The sequence below is a fragment of the Convolutriloba macropyga genome, chromosome 2, assembly GCF_964194025.1.
Source record: "Convolutriloba macropyga chromosome 2, txConMacr16.3, whole genome shotgun sequence".
Classification (NCBI taxonomy): domain Eukaryota; kingdom Metazoa; phylum Xenacoelomorpha; order Acoela; family Convolutidae; genus Convolutriloba; species Convolutriloba macropyga.
Window position 1 is genome coordinate 71455592 of NC_134469.1, and position 18173 is coordinate 71473764.

An 18173-nucleotide genomic window follows, 5' to 3' on the forward strand; every position below is an offset into this window, starting at 1 on the left:
TTTCACAGAATTGCGGCGTATCAAGTGGTCACTACAACGTATGTTATAATTCTAGATATTTTGAGAATTTGGCTTTATAATCAATAATTTTTTTCAAGGATTTGAGATGCAGTCTAAAACAAAACAAGGGTCGAGAACCAAAGTCGTAAAACTGTTCAGAAAGTGAGCACTTAGGCTCCAGTTCTCAGGTGCTACTTTTTTTGGCAGATTTTTGTGCTTGCAGTTTGCTTCTACAATTGATGTAATCAATTAATTATTTTTTAGGATGCCAATTCATGTAACCAGAATCAAGACGTCTCCTGGGTTGTAGACACTGTTAATAAAATGCAAATGGTAGACGGTGTGCAACCAGGGGTAAGCGTTTCTCTATTTACCGGTGTTTTTAATTGAAGTCTTTGAACGTTTGCTGAACGATTTGCATCAGCTTTCTTCTTTTTAAAGGCGGAAGGGTGGCAATGCGTTACTGATGATGTGTCGTGGGTTGTCAGATTGTATCAGTTAAGACAGACCTCACCCAATCCGAAGCATGCGGTATGCCAGCCAGGAATTTGTAAGATTATTTTAATCGATTTCTGGTATTTGCTGCCTTGGTTTAGAAAATCCCAGGTATTTCGCGTCAGTGTGTTATTAACGTGGTACGGGGGTGTAGCCAAAATGGCGATGCAAAAGATTTTGGTGTCTCAGTCGCGGCTGAGTCTGGAACAGAACGATAGGGCTTGAATTTGCAGGTGAATTTTACGAGCTTCCGTTTTAATGCTGAATTTTCTTCGATTGTTTTTCAGGCAAGGTACTTAAAAGCGCGCATTAAAATGCTCTCAAGTCGAAGGATTGGCAAGAGACGAATTATAGCCCACGTAATTAATTAAGTCTAAGCAAAGAATCAAAATAAAACAGGTGTGCCTGAGCGGAGGATAAAAACCAAACAAGCGTACGTTTGTTTCAGAGCGTCAATCAGCAAACCATTGCTGTCAGTGAAAAATTATGCAGAAAACGGAACGTACCGCCAATGTATTTGCGCAGGCAGTGTTCAGCTAAATATTCAGAGGAAACTTAAAATTGTTCTTATTTTTTGGATACTAATTTTTGTGGCTATAGAAATGCAGTCTGTAAATTCTGCAATGCTTTGACTTGGTCATCTGAAAGCAGTTCGATCTGTTGCTATTCGGGTAAGACATTTTTGCCGCCAATCCCGGATCCACTTGAATTGTTGAAAAGCTTGTTAACCTCTGGAGACGAGAGAGGGGTAGTTTTTCGGAAGTATATACGACAACTGAACAATGCATTGGCGATGGCGTCCGTAAAAATAGAAAATGTAACACAGGATTTTAATTCCTTCAAGCCTACAGTTTTTTTGCAGGTTATCCTTTTCTCTCTTATCTTATTTGTTATATTTTTCGTATGTTTTTGTTTGACACCTTCTGTTTCAGGGCAAGTCTTATAAATTTTTTGGACCCTTAAAAGCGGCTGACGGAAATCCGAAGTTTGTGCAATTTTATGTTCATGATCCACATGCAGCTCAGGACTCCGCTCGCTTGCGTTTATGTTCCCTGAAACTTCCTTCCACTGTATCGCCGTTTGAGTGTGAAACTTTGCATAGAATTCTCCATGATCTCCAAGTTAGTGCATTCCGCAAAATCTTTCCTGAAATTTTATGAGTGTTGCCAGTATTGATTTTTCTCAGGCAAAGATGCACTCTTTCAATCCTTATGTCAAAGACTTTGCGCAAATTGTGGAACTCGATGAGAGAGATTGCTCTAATTTACAGTTTGTCATAAATCCCGCTGCGCGTCCACGAAATGATCGTTCCAGAGTTCACAATCTTAATCTCCACGAAGTCGCTGTTCTTTTTGACGAAACACCTCAAGCAGCTGCCATTGTTGTCCGAAGACGAGGTGGAGGCCTGTGAATCATAGCTGATACTCATCGTGCTTTTGATCCGTTACATTTTGTTTTACTGTTTCCACATGTTACTGAGGGTTGGCACGTTAAAATACCGCAAAGGTTGGTCATTACAAATTGATATCTTAGTTAAAAAACAGTTTTCATTGAAAGTTTTCAGGGTTGCTGTACGAATGACAACAAAACTCCAATATCACTGTTTTTATTTGAACGAACGCCATGGCTCTGTAAACTACCTACATTACGCCGAGCGTCTACTGCAAGAATATCTTTGCGTGTCTTTTGCCACTATTGAGAACTTGCGGCTCCAATTTGCAAAATACAATCAGGACATTTTGAGAACCGAAGTCCTTAACAACTTACAAGATGCAATCGCATCTTCAGATGGTGACGGTCGTCTGGGAAAACGAATTATTTGTCCAAAGTCTATTTATAACAGTCAAAGAAGTCGATTCTGCTGGTTAGCTCGAAATAATAGTGTTCAAAATAGTGTTTAAATTTTAAGCTCTTATCACCCTTTTCAGGTATCAAGATGCAATCGCCGTCTGTCGAAAATACCACAAGCCGGATTACTTTATTACCTTGACTTGCAATCCTCTGTTGCCTGAAATTCAGCAACATTTGAGGAATGGTCAAACAGCGCAATCCAGACCCGATCTTGTTGTACGTGTCTTTCGCATAAAACTGCGCAGTCTAATTGATGATTTGCGTTATAACGGTAAGTTGACTGAATATTTTTGAATGAAGTTCACAAGCAAAATAATTTTTCGATTCTGAAATTTATAAGTCTACGAATCATGTGGAGTCCGCAGTTTGATTTTTTAGGTGTGTTTGTGAAAATGCTTGCCTACACGAACGTTGTTGAGTACCATAAACGAGGTCTTCCTCATGCGCATATTCTTCTAATCGTTGCCGAGAGTGACCGTCTGAAAACACATGAAGACGTAGACTCAGTTATATGTGCAGATCTTCCACCAGACCCGTGCTTCTTCACCTGCGACAGAAAGAGGAGCCAGGCTACTCGTCTGCGAAATACAGTACTGAGGTGCATGATTCATGGTCCTTGTGGAATACGGAACCCGCGTTCTCCCTGCATGGCAGATGGAAAATGCTCAAAAGGTTATCCAAGACCGTTTACTTGTCGTACATCATGGCGCGAATGGTCAAGCTATCCAACTTACCGAAGGCGACCACCCGGCTTAATTGAGGAAAGCGCAGTTATTGGTGAACATGCAATAGAAAACAGCTGGGTTGTACCGTACAATCCGTTCTTTTCATTGAAGTATGATGCACATACAAACGTGGAAGCTTGTATATCGCCTTTTGCGGCGAAGTACTTATTCCTGTACATAAACAAGGTGAGTGTTTTAAGAACTTTAACTTAACGTTAGTTTTCTGATTTTCTGCTTTCAAAATGATTTCAGGAAAATGACCGTTCTAAGGTGAAACTAGCGGGCGATGCAGTGGACGAAATTGAGCAGTTTGAAAATATGCAGTGCATAGGTTCCTTGGAAGCGTGTGCCCGGATTTTTTCTTTGCCTCAATCAGAAAGATTTCCTTCGGTGCAGCAGCTAACAGTGCATCTCCCAGGTGAACAGAACGTTTTTTTTTTCGAGGAAGGAGAGGGGCGAGGTATTCTCAATGATCATAATAAATTGAAAACTGAGTAGACGGAGTTCTTCACATACAATAAGAGGAATCCTGGTACTATGGTGAAATACTGCGATTTCCCAGAATTTTATCGATGGAAAGGTTTTGAGAAAGACTGGGTCAAGAGAACAATTAAAACTGGTACGATTGGCCGTGTATATATTGTTTATCCTTCTTCGGGCGATCGATACTATTTAAGATTACTTCTTCATCACAACATAAGCAAAGGTAATTTTTCTGAATCTTTCATCTGCCTAAAGGACTTCTTTTGTTGAGATAATTAAACTGTTTTTTTTTTTCAGGAAAAGTATCTTTTGATCACATGAAGAGAATTGGAAGCATCACCATGGGTTCCTTCAAAGAAGTCTGCTGTGCTCTGGGAATCCCTGCTGATAATGAGGAGTGGGATAAAGTTATATCGGAAGCTGTTGCATCGCTATCAAGTAGAAGAGCTCGTGAGTTGTTTGCAGTTATGTTGCTCAACTGTGAGTTTACAAATCAACGTGAACTGTTTTTCAAGTACCTCAATGTTTGGGTGGACGATTTACGCCGGAAAGATAGCAGCTTGTCTGAGCGCCTTCTTGTTGTATATGCACTAAAAGAACTAAATTACGAACTTCAGTTGCTCTCTCGTAGACTGGAGGACTTCGATTTGCCACATCTGACACAGCAGGAGTTGGATGATTTAATTCTGGCAACCAAACAAGTAGAGTGGAATCAGTCTCCTCTTTTTCAAGAGGAAATTGATTTCGATTTGGGCCTTCTGAAGAACTTTGTCTCTCCTTGTGAGGGTTCCTTGCCTGGAAGTCTTCATCTATCACAACGAGTGTTTTACAATGCGGTCATTCAAAAACTTTCGTCTGGTTATCAGGTGCTTGCTTTCGTAAACGCAAGGAGTGGAACTGGGAAAACTTATCTGCTGAACGCAATACTAGCCTTTGCCAGATCATCGGGTTCTGAGATAACCCCCGCTTTAGCAGTGGCAACCAGTGGAATTGCAGCTACACAGTTATCCAACGGTCGCACTTTTCATTCTCGTTTCAAGGCGCCTTTAACTGTTCTCGAGCATTCAGTTCTGGATATTTCTGTCCAAACAAATTTAGCTCGGTTGATTCCACAATGTGTTGTTATTGTTTGGGACGAGGCGCCCATGGCACATCGCTTTCTTCTAGAGGCTTTAGACAGAAGTTTGAGGGACATTATGAACAATGACCGGCCTTTTGGTGGTAAAAGTCTTGTACTTGCTGGTGACTTCAGGTAAAGCTAGCCTCACGTTTCTTTTTGATTCTGCGATAGTATCCAATTTGATGTTTAGGCAAATACTACTCGTTGTAAAAGGAGGTAATAGAGCAGAGATAGTTAATTGCTGTTTGAAGAGGTCATGTCTGTACAGATTGTTTGAGAAGTTCTCGCTCGACGAAAATCTGCGCCTACTTAATTGTTCATCCGCTGTGGTCAAAGAATATGATGCATGGCTTGTGAAGGTTGGGAATGGTTGTGCGCTAAGCACAACAGCTGCAGTTTTACCCGCCGATAAGTCTGAGATTATAGATAAGTCTGAGATTATAGAGCAGCGGCTGTGTGTATTCGAAGAATGATTCATTGGGTTTTCGGAGCTGATCTGAGTGTAAGCTGTTCCTCTTATCTATTTTTGAAACTTTTTCATACGATGAGTTCTTTCTGTTTCAGCTCGGTAAAGTGAGTAATGACAGTTGTATTCTTGTGGTAACAAATTTGGCAGCAAATGAAACTAACAGCGTATGTACGAATTTATTCTCCGGTGAAAGTACTGTTTGCTACAGTGCGGATTCTGTTTTTGATTCTGAACACGATTGCAGATATCCTGTTGAGTTTTTTAACAGGCTTTCGGTTCCTGGCCTTCTGGATCATATTCTGAATTTGAAGACCGGCATGCCAGTTATTTTATTGCGAAATTTGTGTCCCAAGTCAGGTCTCTGTAACGGTGTTCGCCTGATTGTTAAAGCAGTTCTGAATAAGTGGCTTGTAGCTGTCCATTTTGCTAATCGAGAAAGTACAGAGACAATGCTAATACCACGAATCAGTCTTGTGGTAGATGAGACTGCAAGTGTTCCTTTAAAATGGAAACTAAGGCAGTTTCCGCTGAAGCCGGCTTTCTCTCTCACTATTAATAAAGTTCAGGGTCAAACTCTCTCACGAGTGGCTGTTTGGCTCGAAGTACCCGTGTTTTCCCACGGTCAGCTCTACACAACGGCTTCTCGTATCAACGACCCGAATACCATCAGGTTCTATGTGCCGCCTGATGATGAGATACCGGAGACTTTGTCAACAAGAAACGTAGTTTTTGACGAGGTGCTTGACTGACTCTGCCTGATTATACTGAGTTCTCACTTTATGAATTTTCTAAAGTGATGATTATGGGTGATGTAAATGATCTGTCACTTCGAAGCAAATATTCTTTCATCTCAGCTAAAAATTGTTTTTGTTTATTACCTCTTTAAATGTGAAATTGAGCCTTGTGATATTGACTTTTTCAATCTTCTCCCAAGGTGTTTTATTAGTAGCTTTTGTTTTGAGCTTAGATTTCACATATGTCCACTTTCCTTTTCTGAGATATCCTCATTAATGTTTTTGGTGACGCATTGTTGGTACAGCATATAGAAGAAGTAATACCGTTTTTTTCACTTTTTGACGTTGTGGTTCTTTGTCTTCAGAGTTTGTCACCATTGCAAGGCTCTCGACTACAACTTAAATTTTGTTTTATCTACGTCCATGCGGTGTAGTGTACTCAAGAACATATGCCAATGTTGGTGGTGTAGAGCAAAATACATGAGGTTGTTTTTTATTTTGAATGCCTCCTCGGAACAGATTTGGAATTCTATATTGGAACAGATTTGAAACTATTTGTTTCAAGGTTATATGGAAAACGAGCCTGCTAGTAATAATAATAATAATATTAATAATAATAATAATAATAATAATAATAATAATAATAATAATAAAAATAATAATAATAATAATAATAATAACAATAATAATAATAATAATAATAATAATAATAATGATAATAATAATAATAATAATAATAATAGGAAAAGTAATAATTGAAATATTAATAAATATGATAATTTTAAAAACAATAATATTAACAAAAAAAAACGAAAGCCCGGAATTGCAGCGGTATCATTAAAAACACATCAAACAACTGAACTGATGGTTTTGAAAATACATTTTTTTCTAAAGGAAAGTAGTACGGGCCTGAAGTTTTTGCCGTATTATTTTTCCTTAGTTTTTTCACACTATTGCCACAATGATTAAAAATGTCGAACGGTTAAAATATTATTAAAAATGGCATTAATGGGAAAGCACAAGGCCAAATCAGCAATCTTGTGACTATTCCTAGGCCCAAAAAATTTCTATACTCTCCAACTCAAAAACGAAAATGGCAAAATTGACGTTTTTTAGATAAAAGGAACAGTTTGTCTCTCACGCTTGCTTGGATATTTTGTACACGAGATGACATTGTATCCTTGTAGTGGATATAATGGTATTAATAATAAAAATAATAATAATAATAATAAAAAAAATAATAATAAAAATATTATTAATAAAATAATAATAATAATAATAATAATAATGATAAAAATAATAATAATAATAATAATAATAGTAATAATGAAAATAATAATAATAATAATAATAATAATAATAATAATAATAATAATAATAATTATAATAATAATAATGGTTATCAGGTGCTTGCTTTCGTAAACGCAAGGGGTGGAAATGGGAAAACTTATCTGCTGAACGCAATACTGGCCTTTGCCAGATCATCGGGTTCTGAGATAACCCCCGCTTTAGCAGTGGCAACCAGTGGAATTGCAGCTACACAGTTATCCAACGGTCGCACTTTTCATTCTCGTTTCAAGGCGCCTTTAACTGTTCTCGAGCATTCAGTTCTGGATATTTCTGTCCAAACAAATTTAGCTCGGTTGATTCCACAATGTGTTGTTATTGTTTGGGACGAGGCGCCCATGGCACATCGCTTTCTTCTAGAGGCTTTAGACAGAAGTTTGAGGGACATTATGAACAATGACCGGCCTTTTGGTGGTAAAATTCTTGTACTTTCTGGTGACTTCAGATGAAGCTAGCCTCACGTTTCTTTTTGTTTCTGAGATAGTATCCAATTTGATGTTTAGGCAAATACTACCCGTTGTAAAAGGAGGTAATAGAGCAGAGATAGTTAATTGCTGTTTGAAGAGGTCATGTCTGTACAGATTGTTTGAGAAGTTCTCGCTCGACGAAAATCTGCGCCTACTTAATTGTTCATCCGCTGTGGTCAAAGAATATGATCCATGGCATGTGAAGGTTGGGAAGCACAACAGCTGCAGTTTTACCCGCCAATAAGTCTGAGATTATAGACTCAGAGCAGCGGGCTGTGTGTATTCGACGAATGATTCATTGGGTTTTTGGAGCTGATCTGAGTGTAAGCTGTTCCTCTTATCTATTTTTGAAACTTTTTCATACGATGAGTTCTTTCTGTTTCAGCTCGGTAAAATGAGTAATGACAGTTGTATTCTTGTGGTAACAAATTTGGCAGCAATTGAAACTAACAGCGTATGTACGAATTTATTCTCCGGTGAAAGTACTGTTTGCTACAGTGTGCATTCTGTTTTTGATTCTGAAGACGATTGCAGATATCCTGTTGAGTTTTTTAACAGGCTTTTGGTTCCTGGCCTTCTGGATCATATTCTGAATTTGAAGACCGACAAGCCAGTTATTTTATTGCAAAATTTGTGTCCCAAGTCAGGTCTCTGTAACGGTGTCCGCCTGATTGTTAAAGCAGTTCTGAATAAGCGGCTTGTAGCTGTCCATTTTGCTAATCGAGAAAGTACAGAGACAATGCTAATACCACGAATCAGTCTTGTGGTAGATGAGACTGCAAGTGTTCCTTTAAAATGGAAACGAAGGCAGTTTCCGCTGAAGCCGGCTTTCTCTCTCACTATTAATAAAGTTCAGGGTCAAACTCTCTCAGGAGTGGCTGTTTGGCTCGAAGTACCCGTGTTTTCCCACGGTCAGCTCTACACAACGGCTTCTCGTATCAACGACCCGAATATCATCAGGTTCTATGTGCCGCCTGATGATGAGTTACCGGAGACTTTGTCAACAAGAAACGTAGTTTTTGACGAGGTGCTTGACCGACTGTGCCTGATTATACTGAGTTCTCACTTTATGAACTTTCTAAAGTGATGCTTATGGGTGATGTAAATGATCTGTCACTTCGAAGCAAATATTATTTCATCTCAGCTAAAAATTGTTTTTGTTTATTACCTCTTTAAATCTGAAAGTGAGCCTTGTGATATTGACTTTTTCAATCTTCTCCCAAGGTGTTTTATTAGTAGCTTTTGTTTTGAGCTTAGATTTCACATATGTCCACTTTCCTTTTCTGAGATATCCCCATTAATGTTTTTGGTGACGCATTGTTGGTACAGCATATAGAAGAAGTAATACCGTTTTTTCACTTTTTGACGTTGTGGTTCTTTGTCTTCAGAGTTTGTCACGATTGCAAGGCTCTCGACAACAACTTAAATTTTGTTTTATCTACGTCCATGCGGTGTAGTGTACTCAAGAACATATGCCAATGTTGGTGGTGTAGAGCAAAATACATGAGGTTGTTTTTTATTTTGAATGCCTCCTCGGAACAGATTTGGAATTCTATATTGGAACAGATTTGAAACTATTTGTTTCAAGGTTATATGGAAAACGGGCCTGCTAGTAAAAATAATAATAATAATAATGATAATAATAATAATAATAATAATAATAATAATAATAATGATAATAATAATAATAATAATAATAATAATAATTGTGGTGGCGGATCCACCCACAGAGCTGATAACCAAGTATCGCAACTAATAATATAAACACTGATAAACCATATTACATATATATATATATATATTCCTGATGGAATGAACTCATATTCCTTTTGTTGCTATATTAATGTTGAGTTTCACCAATAGGTGACAACCATTTGTAAACTTGAGTGACAGCTTTGTTACACATTGTTACCACAAGTGCCAACTGGTACTTAGTCTAATTCACGTAGAGCGTGAAAGCTGAACTGCAGATCTGCCTAAAGCAAAACAAGAAAGAGTTGATAATTCAAGCTTCGAACTTGCTCTTTTGCTATCTTGAGTTATTCTACACGACATGGCGCAGTCAGTAATGACAAGATCCCCACTTGGAGTTAACTTCTTTTGGGACAAAGGTCACCAACCAGAACTAGACTGGGACAAATGGATATCAACTGTGAAACTAGCGATCATGGTAAAGGACAATATTCAAGTAGAAAAGCTACTACAACCCAAACCAGAAATCGAGGACTTAGATTATCCAGCACAACCACATTATGAACCAGCACAAGCAGATGAAACCACGGCCGAAAGAAGGCAACGTGAACAACGTAATCAAAAAAGAAGAACAGACTGGCAAAACGATTGCAAAGCAATCGAAGACAAAGGACCAATGGTAGATAATATCCCATGGGATGACGCAGACAATAAAGCAAAAAGCTTAATCTATCTATCTCTAGGAGCTCAAGCCACAAACATATTCCATCAAAGATTTCCACACACGGACCTACAAAAATGCACCACAGATGCACTAGTTGAGCAATTAAAGGAATCATTCACACAAACAAGAAACGAAACATTTGACAGATTTCAGTTTTTCAGATGTCAACAAAAAGAAGGAGAATCACTCGAAGTATTTCACTCGCGAATAAAAAAGCATGCAGCATTATGCAATTGGGAACATCTCGAAGAAAGCATGGTGAAAAGCATATTCATCCAAGGAATGCGTAATCAACAAATCCAAATGGACTTACTATCAGAAGACAGAACACCCAGTGAAACATTAAACTATGCACTAGCAAGAGAACGAGGACAAGTTAACCAACAGAAAATGCACAACTCACAATCACCACACTCATCTACATACAACGACAACCCATGGTTCGAGAAAATACAGTACATTAAGAGACAAAATAGAGTACCGATACTACCAACCCCACAAACAGGACAAATACAAAATTGCAGGAGATGCGGAAACAAATTCCTTCGTGGACATCTAAACACATGTCCCGCGAAAAACGAAGCCTGCAGAATATGCAAGAAGATTGGACATTTCGCAAAACTCTGCAGATCAGAGATGCCACCACGTAACACATTAAGACAACAACAAAGATCACAATCAATGGGTACAGGACTAAAAACCCAAAACAAATACAACCAACTGGCACAAAGAAATCCACAACACAAAATAAGGAACATCAACGAAGAAACAGAAACGGAAGAACAAACAGAAACAGAAGAAACAATCGACCCAGAATCGACGTGTTATAAAGAGAGATGTTGGAGGACTGTTAAAACGTCAACTTCATCAAAACGATAAACTTCACAAATGAGAAAGTATCAGATGTAAACAAAACAGACAGAGGAGAATTTTGGATAAAAACAAAAACAAACAACCAACAAATATACTGGTTGGCAGATACAGGAAGCCCACGTAGCTTCATGAACATAGACACAGCACAGAGATTACGGGCTAATGGAAAGCCAACCATCAAACAGCCGAACAAATCAATTGGAGAATTCAGATGCTTCAATAACAACAAAATCAATATAATTGGCATCATCCAAGTGGATATCACATCAGGGTCATCCACCGCCAAAAGTTGCACAATACTACTGGTCAACAACAATACCATCAACATCATGGGGAGAGACATCATGGACCAACTCGGCCTACGCCTAACAATGACAACAACAAATAAAGGTGAGAATAATTTATTCAACATAACAAACACACATCAACGAATAACCAAATGGATATTCAATAAATACCCCCACCTATGTACACGTTTGGGAAGATCAAAAAACCACGTGGCAAAATCAACATTTAAAAAAGAATTCCACCCGACACAACACAAAGGACGAAGAATCCCGTTACACCTAACAGAAAAAGTCGAGAGAGAACTCAAAAAATTAATTGACGAAAAACAGATCCAAAAACTAACAAAATGCTTGGACGAACACTTCATAAGTCCAGTGGTCATCACAGTAAAATCAGATCAATCAATTAAAATTGCACTAGACTCAAAGATATTAAACGACGCAATACACAAAAACAAATACCAAATGCAAAGCATAGACCACCTAATGGACAAAATAAGTTTGAAGATATCAGAAATAAAAACACAAGAAGGACAATTATATTTCAGCAAAATTGATCTAAAATACGCATAAAGCCAGTTACCTCTCCACCCGGAGACACAAAAACACTGTAACTTCAACATATTAGGAGGCAACGCTACAGGCACATACAAGTTTCTAAATGGATTCTATGGCTTAACAGACCTACCAGCAACCTTCCAAAAAATGATGGACACAACGCTAGACGGACTAGACTCAACAAACGTATTTTTAGATGACATAATAGTTATTACAAAAGGCACAATAGAAAAACATGAAAAGGAAATTGATAAAACACTAAATAGACTAAATGAAGAAAACCTAGCAATTAGTCTACGCAAATGCGAATTCGGCCTAAACGAGATCACTTGGTTAGGTTACAAAATAAACGCCGAAGGAATAACGCCAACCAAAAGAAAAACGGACGCAATTATCCAACTGGATAACCCTAAAACACCCAAACAACTACGATCATTCATGGGTAGCATTCAACACCTAATCAAATTCATACCAAAATTGGCAACACTATCAGCACCAATAAGACCACTACTATCATCAGCAACATCAAAAAAAAAACTGGAATGGAACGAAAAACATTCAGCCGCATTCGAAAACATAAAAAATGCAATCAAAAACATAATAGAACAAAAACACTTCAACATAAACAATGAAACGCGAGTCAAATGCGACGCTAGCAAAGAAGGATTAGGGGCATGCCTAGAGCAAAAAGAAAACAATAATTGGCATCCAATCGCATACGCCAGTAGGTTCTTAAACAAAAATGAACAACGATACAGTATAAACGAACTCGAACTATTACCAGTCGTTTGGTCTTTGGAACATTTTAAATACTACTTGTATGGATCACACTTTACCCTTCAAACAGACCACCAAGCATTATTATCCGCATTAAAAAATAATAGAGGAAATAAAACGTATCAAAGCCGACTGACAAGGTGGGTCGACAGATTATTACCATTCCACTTCAAAGTCGAACATATCGCAGGAAAGGATATGGGATTCGCGGACTATTTAAGCCGCCATCCCAACTGGTGAGAACATGAATGAAAACCACGTCATAAATATAATAAAATCGCTAAAATACGCTCTGTTAACGCAACAAAGAAAATTAGCCAATCAGAATGCTCGAAAAACTAGAGCATACAATGACGTCAAAAACCATTCCAATCGGAACGAACAAAAGCAACACGCTTTTTGCCAAATTAACGCTAACAATCAGTCGCTACTTATTAAGCCTTCTTTATTAACAAACTTTCAAATTAACAATTCAAAACAACACAACCATTATCGTTCAAAACAAATTACACAAAATCCATCTACATCTAAAGTATACATCACAACAAGAAGAAGACCAGATCTGGACACAAACAACATACCCATAACAAAACGACCAAGAGCACAAAACAAAAAGAAGATGGACACACCACACAATCCCACAGAATCAAACACAAACACAATAGCAACACAGACAGAGGAAACAAACAACACAGGACTAGGACGCACCCCACTCAATACTAAACAACACTTCATCCCATTCGCAAATACAAACAACGAACAGCTGCCAGAGTACCTCAAGAATTTACACAAAGTCCTAGGAGAGGAATTCATTGCAGAGGCCACCAGAGCAGATCCCCAGAGCCGAAGCCTATTGCAGATAGTACAGGACAAAGACTGGACAACACTGAAACGTTTTAGCCGGTACTGGCATTCATTGAAACGCGACCTTGGGGTGACACCAACGGGATGCATCCTATACGACAGTAAACTGTTCATACCAACACAGCTACGAAAACCAATAATGAACGCCATACACAGAAAGCATCCAGGACAAACCGGGATGATGCACCTAGCAAACCTCATTTGGTTCCCGCGAATACACCGGGAAATCGTCAAAATTGCCAATCGTGCATAAAGACAGGTAAGAATCTAAAACCACTCATACCCAAAAATAAAATATCAGAACTACCAGCACTAGTAGAACCTAATGAAGAAGTCCAATTGGACTTTGCCGGCCCAATAACTGATGAACACTACAAAGAATCATATATACTAGCATCAGTAGATAGATACTCGAGATACCCCACGCAAAAGTATACCATAATTGCGACGCGGAGACCGCCATCAGTTATCTCAATCAGTACATAAAATTCCACGGGATCCCCAGAAACATAAGGTGCGACCAAGCACAAGCATTTAAGTCTCGACAATTCGAAATATTCTGTAAAAACAACATCATAAAATTAATACTAGCTCCAGTGGGAGACCACAGAGCCACGGGAATGATAGAGCGCCTAATACAAACAATTAAAAGACGCCTATCAGCGATAAATAGCGACACCAACTGGTCACAAGTAACACTCGCAGACAAAGTAGCAGAAATAATACAAGAAATCAAACTAATCCCAAACCTAACAACAAAAACAACACCATACACAGCACACTTCGGAAGAAAAGCTAATACACAACTTTCAAACATAACAACAAAACCATCACAAAACAACATGTCATAAAAAAACATAAAAAATTTCTATTTAGACAAAAGGAGAGGCCTCAAACAACCAATGCTGAACGCAGAATCCATCTGGAACATCGAGACCGACTCGGAACCCGAACTTGACATCAGATTCAATGAAGACACCCCGGACGAAGATTCTGCCTCAGACAACTCCACACTACAAAATGTGAAAAAAAAGCAGTGAAACGTAAGCACACATCACCTATTAAAATTATACCAGATAAACTTACACTAACCTTCGGGGACAAAACCACCACCATCACAAAAACAAAAAAGCAAGTAGCACGAAAAACACTAGCACGTAGATCACAAGAGCCTCGAGGCACACTTAAACCATTATGGAACATAATACCAGACGGTACAATTACAAATTATTCTCCAACAACAATAACACTAGACACACACAACCGCAAAAACGTTGTAGTAAGAAAAAACGATCTAGCTATAATTAACGAAACAAAACCACGACTAATGCACTTCGTAGCATGCAAAACTGTACGAGAATACAATAGAAACCAAGAAAAAATAAAAGAATTTTTGTTAACAGAAAAGAAGAACCAAAAGAACCAACTCAGAAAGAAACTAACCGATCACGCTCCCGAATCACAATTCCATATGGACCAACCGGGACCAAGCAGGGCAGGAGAGAGCAACCTACAGAAGGACCAACCCGGCCCGAGCGGCTCACAAAGGACCCAACCAGCAAAAGCCCCCAAGCAGCCCAGACGAAAAGGAACGGCCCCAACGAAACGTGCACACAAACCCAATAAAGAATTTGAAATACGTTCAAAAGAGGCAGCTCTCGCACAAACGAAATTGGAAAAAGCGAAACAACGCCAAAAGGACAAAGCAAGATCACCACTTATCCAACTGGACATGAAAAAACTACAGCGAGACAATTCAGCGCAAATAATCAATCTCGCATCAGACTCATCACAAGACAGCCCACTACAAATCCTTACATCCAACAATCCTAACGCATTTATGTACGCACAACCCAAAAACAAGGACGACAGCCCATCTAAAAGAGAAGCGAAAATAGACAAGATAATAAAGAAAATTACAAATTCACCGAAAAAGGCGACTACAGAACCTGAAGAAGAACAAATCATAACGATTATCCCAGCCTCAACATCCACACCAATTGGAGATAACACAAAAGCACGACAAACCATCGACAACAAACAACCACCACAACACATTGGTAACAGCGAAGTCACGCAACAACAAAACATCGACAAACATACAACGCAACCAACTGGTTCAAGCATAAGCATCAACACTACATCAACACTACAAAAAGACAAAATAAACTCACCAGTCCAACCAAACAAAGGATCAGTAGACCCACCAGAGGAACGCCAAGATACGAACACTGAACGAGAAAACATCCATACGGAGGAAGAAGAGGACGAGTACTCAGGAACAAGTTCAATATCGTCGCTCAACACAGCGGACATAGAAGCCCTAAACAAGATTTTTGATTAAAATCAAAAATCAAATCATCAAGGGGAAGTGTGGTGGCGGATCCACCCACAGAGCTGATAACCAAGCATCGCAACTAATAATATAAACACTGATAAACTATATTACATATATATATATATTCCTGATGGAATGAACTCATATTCCTTTTGTTGCTATATTAATGTTGAGTTTCACCAATAGGTGACAACCATTTGTAAACTTGAGTGACAGCTTTGTTACACATTGTTACCACAAGTGCCAACTGGTACTTAGTCTAATTCACGTAGAGCGTGAAAGCTGAACTGCAGTTCTGCCTAAAGCAAAACAAGAAAGAGTTGATAATTCAAGCTTCGAACTTGCTCTTTTGCTATCTTGAGTTATTCTACACGACAATAATAATAATAATAATAATAATAATAATAATAATAATAATAATAATAATAATAATAATAATAATAATAATAATAATAATAATAATAATAATAATAATAATAATAATAATAATAATAATAATAATAATAATAGGAATAAGTAATAATTGAAATAATAATAAATATGATAATTTTAAAAACAATAATATTAACAAAAAAATAGTAATTAAAACAAAAAACTTTATATTAAAAAATTATTATAATAAAAAAACAATAATATTGATAATAATACTAATAATAAAAAAATAATAATAATGTTAATAATAAAAATAAATCTAATAATTAATAAATTCAATAAAATTAAAAAAATAGTACAAATATTCAGACTAAAAGTCTTACCAAAGATAAAAATAATAGAGGCTTTTGGAGAAGAAGACCATCCGGTGGGTCAATTTGGAACAAAAAGATGTCATTTTTTGTCTAAACTTCAATTTCAGTTTTTTCAATTCTTTGAAGTTTGATCAATCGCATAATTTTTGGCATGTGCAGGAATCCTTTTTTGTTAAAAAACACTTCTTTTTAAGAAAAATAGTGGTAGAGTGGTGAAAGGTGCTTTATGTAATGTTTATCAAAGAGGATGTCACATTTGAAGAAACCAATTCATATATTTGGTTGAATTTCTCTGGTCCCGAAGTCAGGTTCGCAATTTCTCAATCTAAAACTGTGGCATCTCAAACTTGAATGTGCTAGTATGCAAATAACGATCTGGATTGTCATTTTGTCATTCCACTTTGTTGCAGATTTCTATTTTGGCAAACACGAAAATTGCATAAATTTTTTGGTAAAATGATATTGATTGGAGGCAACGTTTTAACTGAGCATTTTTATGACTAGAATTTTAGTTGCCAAAAAGCCATCTAACTGCTTTGTGTTGACTCTTTCAAATACAATGAAGTCAGATTTTTTTCGGCTTTTAGAAGTTGCATAGCTAATAATAGGCACTACTTAACTTGTGATTCCGTTTCTTTTTTCAGTAGATTAGGGTTCCCAGGTTGAGGTGCCATCCGGAAGTGACCTCTGATCAGACCAAGTCCAACGCACACGGTGTGTTCCCAGACCAAAATTACAGGGTCTGGGATTTGGTTCCAGCGCACAATAGTATGATCAGAGGTCACTTCGGTCTGGGGATGGTATGATCAGAGGTCACTTCGGTCTGTTGATGGTATGATCAGAGGTCACTTTGGTCTGGGGATGGTATGATCAGAAGTCACTTCAGGATGGGAATGGTCTGATCAGAGGCGGATTCAAGCGCACATTACTCTGATCAGAGACCAATTCGAGCGGAATTTTTTTTTATTTTTTGTTTTTTTTACAGAGAGATGTCGGCTATGTCAAGAGGCCACAAAAAGCAGCATTCTGATCACAGACACATCTAGAGTCTGATGTCTTTGATCAGAATCAAAGGGGTCCAACTGATTGAACATGTCAGTCCCCTTACAAGGAAACTTTGTTTAACTGTAGAATACGACGTTTTATATGGAAAACTGTCAAATTTATCCATTGAGTTGGAAATATGCACTAATGTATACTAAATAATTTTTTACTCAGCAGTTGGGTTATCTTTTCTTTAGCAATAATACTTTTAGAATGGTCTTTTTTTAGATGAATATAATAATGCAAACATCATTTTGTATGAAATGAATATATTATAATAAAATTCGTGCTGTGAGGTGATTTCGAGCGCACAATCGTCTGGACAATGGTCTGGATTTGAACTGGGCCATGGTCGCACAATCGTCTGGACAATGGTCTGATTATGGTCTGATCAGAGGTCCTTTCCGTCTGGGAAGGTCTGATCAGAGACAGTTTCGAGCGCACTTAGAGCGCACACGGTGTTTCGAGCGCACTTTAGTCTGATCAGAGGATACTTTGGTCTGGGAGGGTCTGATCAGAGGTAACTTTCGTCTGGCACGGTCTGATCAGGGGTCACTTCCGGATGGCACCACAACCTGG

The 18173-nt window shown here is 37.9% G+C and overlaps 3 protein-coding genes across 3 annotated transcripts in view; all 3 read left to right on the forward strand.

The window, feature by feature from the left end:
* LOC142334674 (ubiquitin-fold modifier 1) overlaps window positions 1–18173 on the forward strand; it is a 286602-nt gene that overhangs the window by 256354 nt on the left and 12075 nt on the right. The window lies entirely within an intron of this gene.
* Window positions 2266–5892, forward strand: LOC142334984 (uncharacterized). Its single transcript, XM_075383311.1, has 5 exons — window positions 2266–2359; window positions 2725–3257; window positions 3324–3489; window positions 3852–4806; window positions 5412–5892. The coding sequence occupies exons 1-5, from the start codon at window positions 2266–2268 to the stop codon at window positions 5890–5892; spliced, it is 2229 nt and encodes a 742-aa protein (XP_075239426.1).
* On the forward strand, window positions 8086–8778 carry LOC142334985 (uncharacterized). Its single transcript, XM_075383313.1, has one exon. It carries the CDS (start codon window positions 8086–8088, stop codon window positions 8776–8778), a length of 693 nt encoding a protein of 230 aa, XP_075239428.1.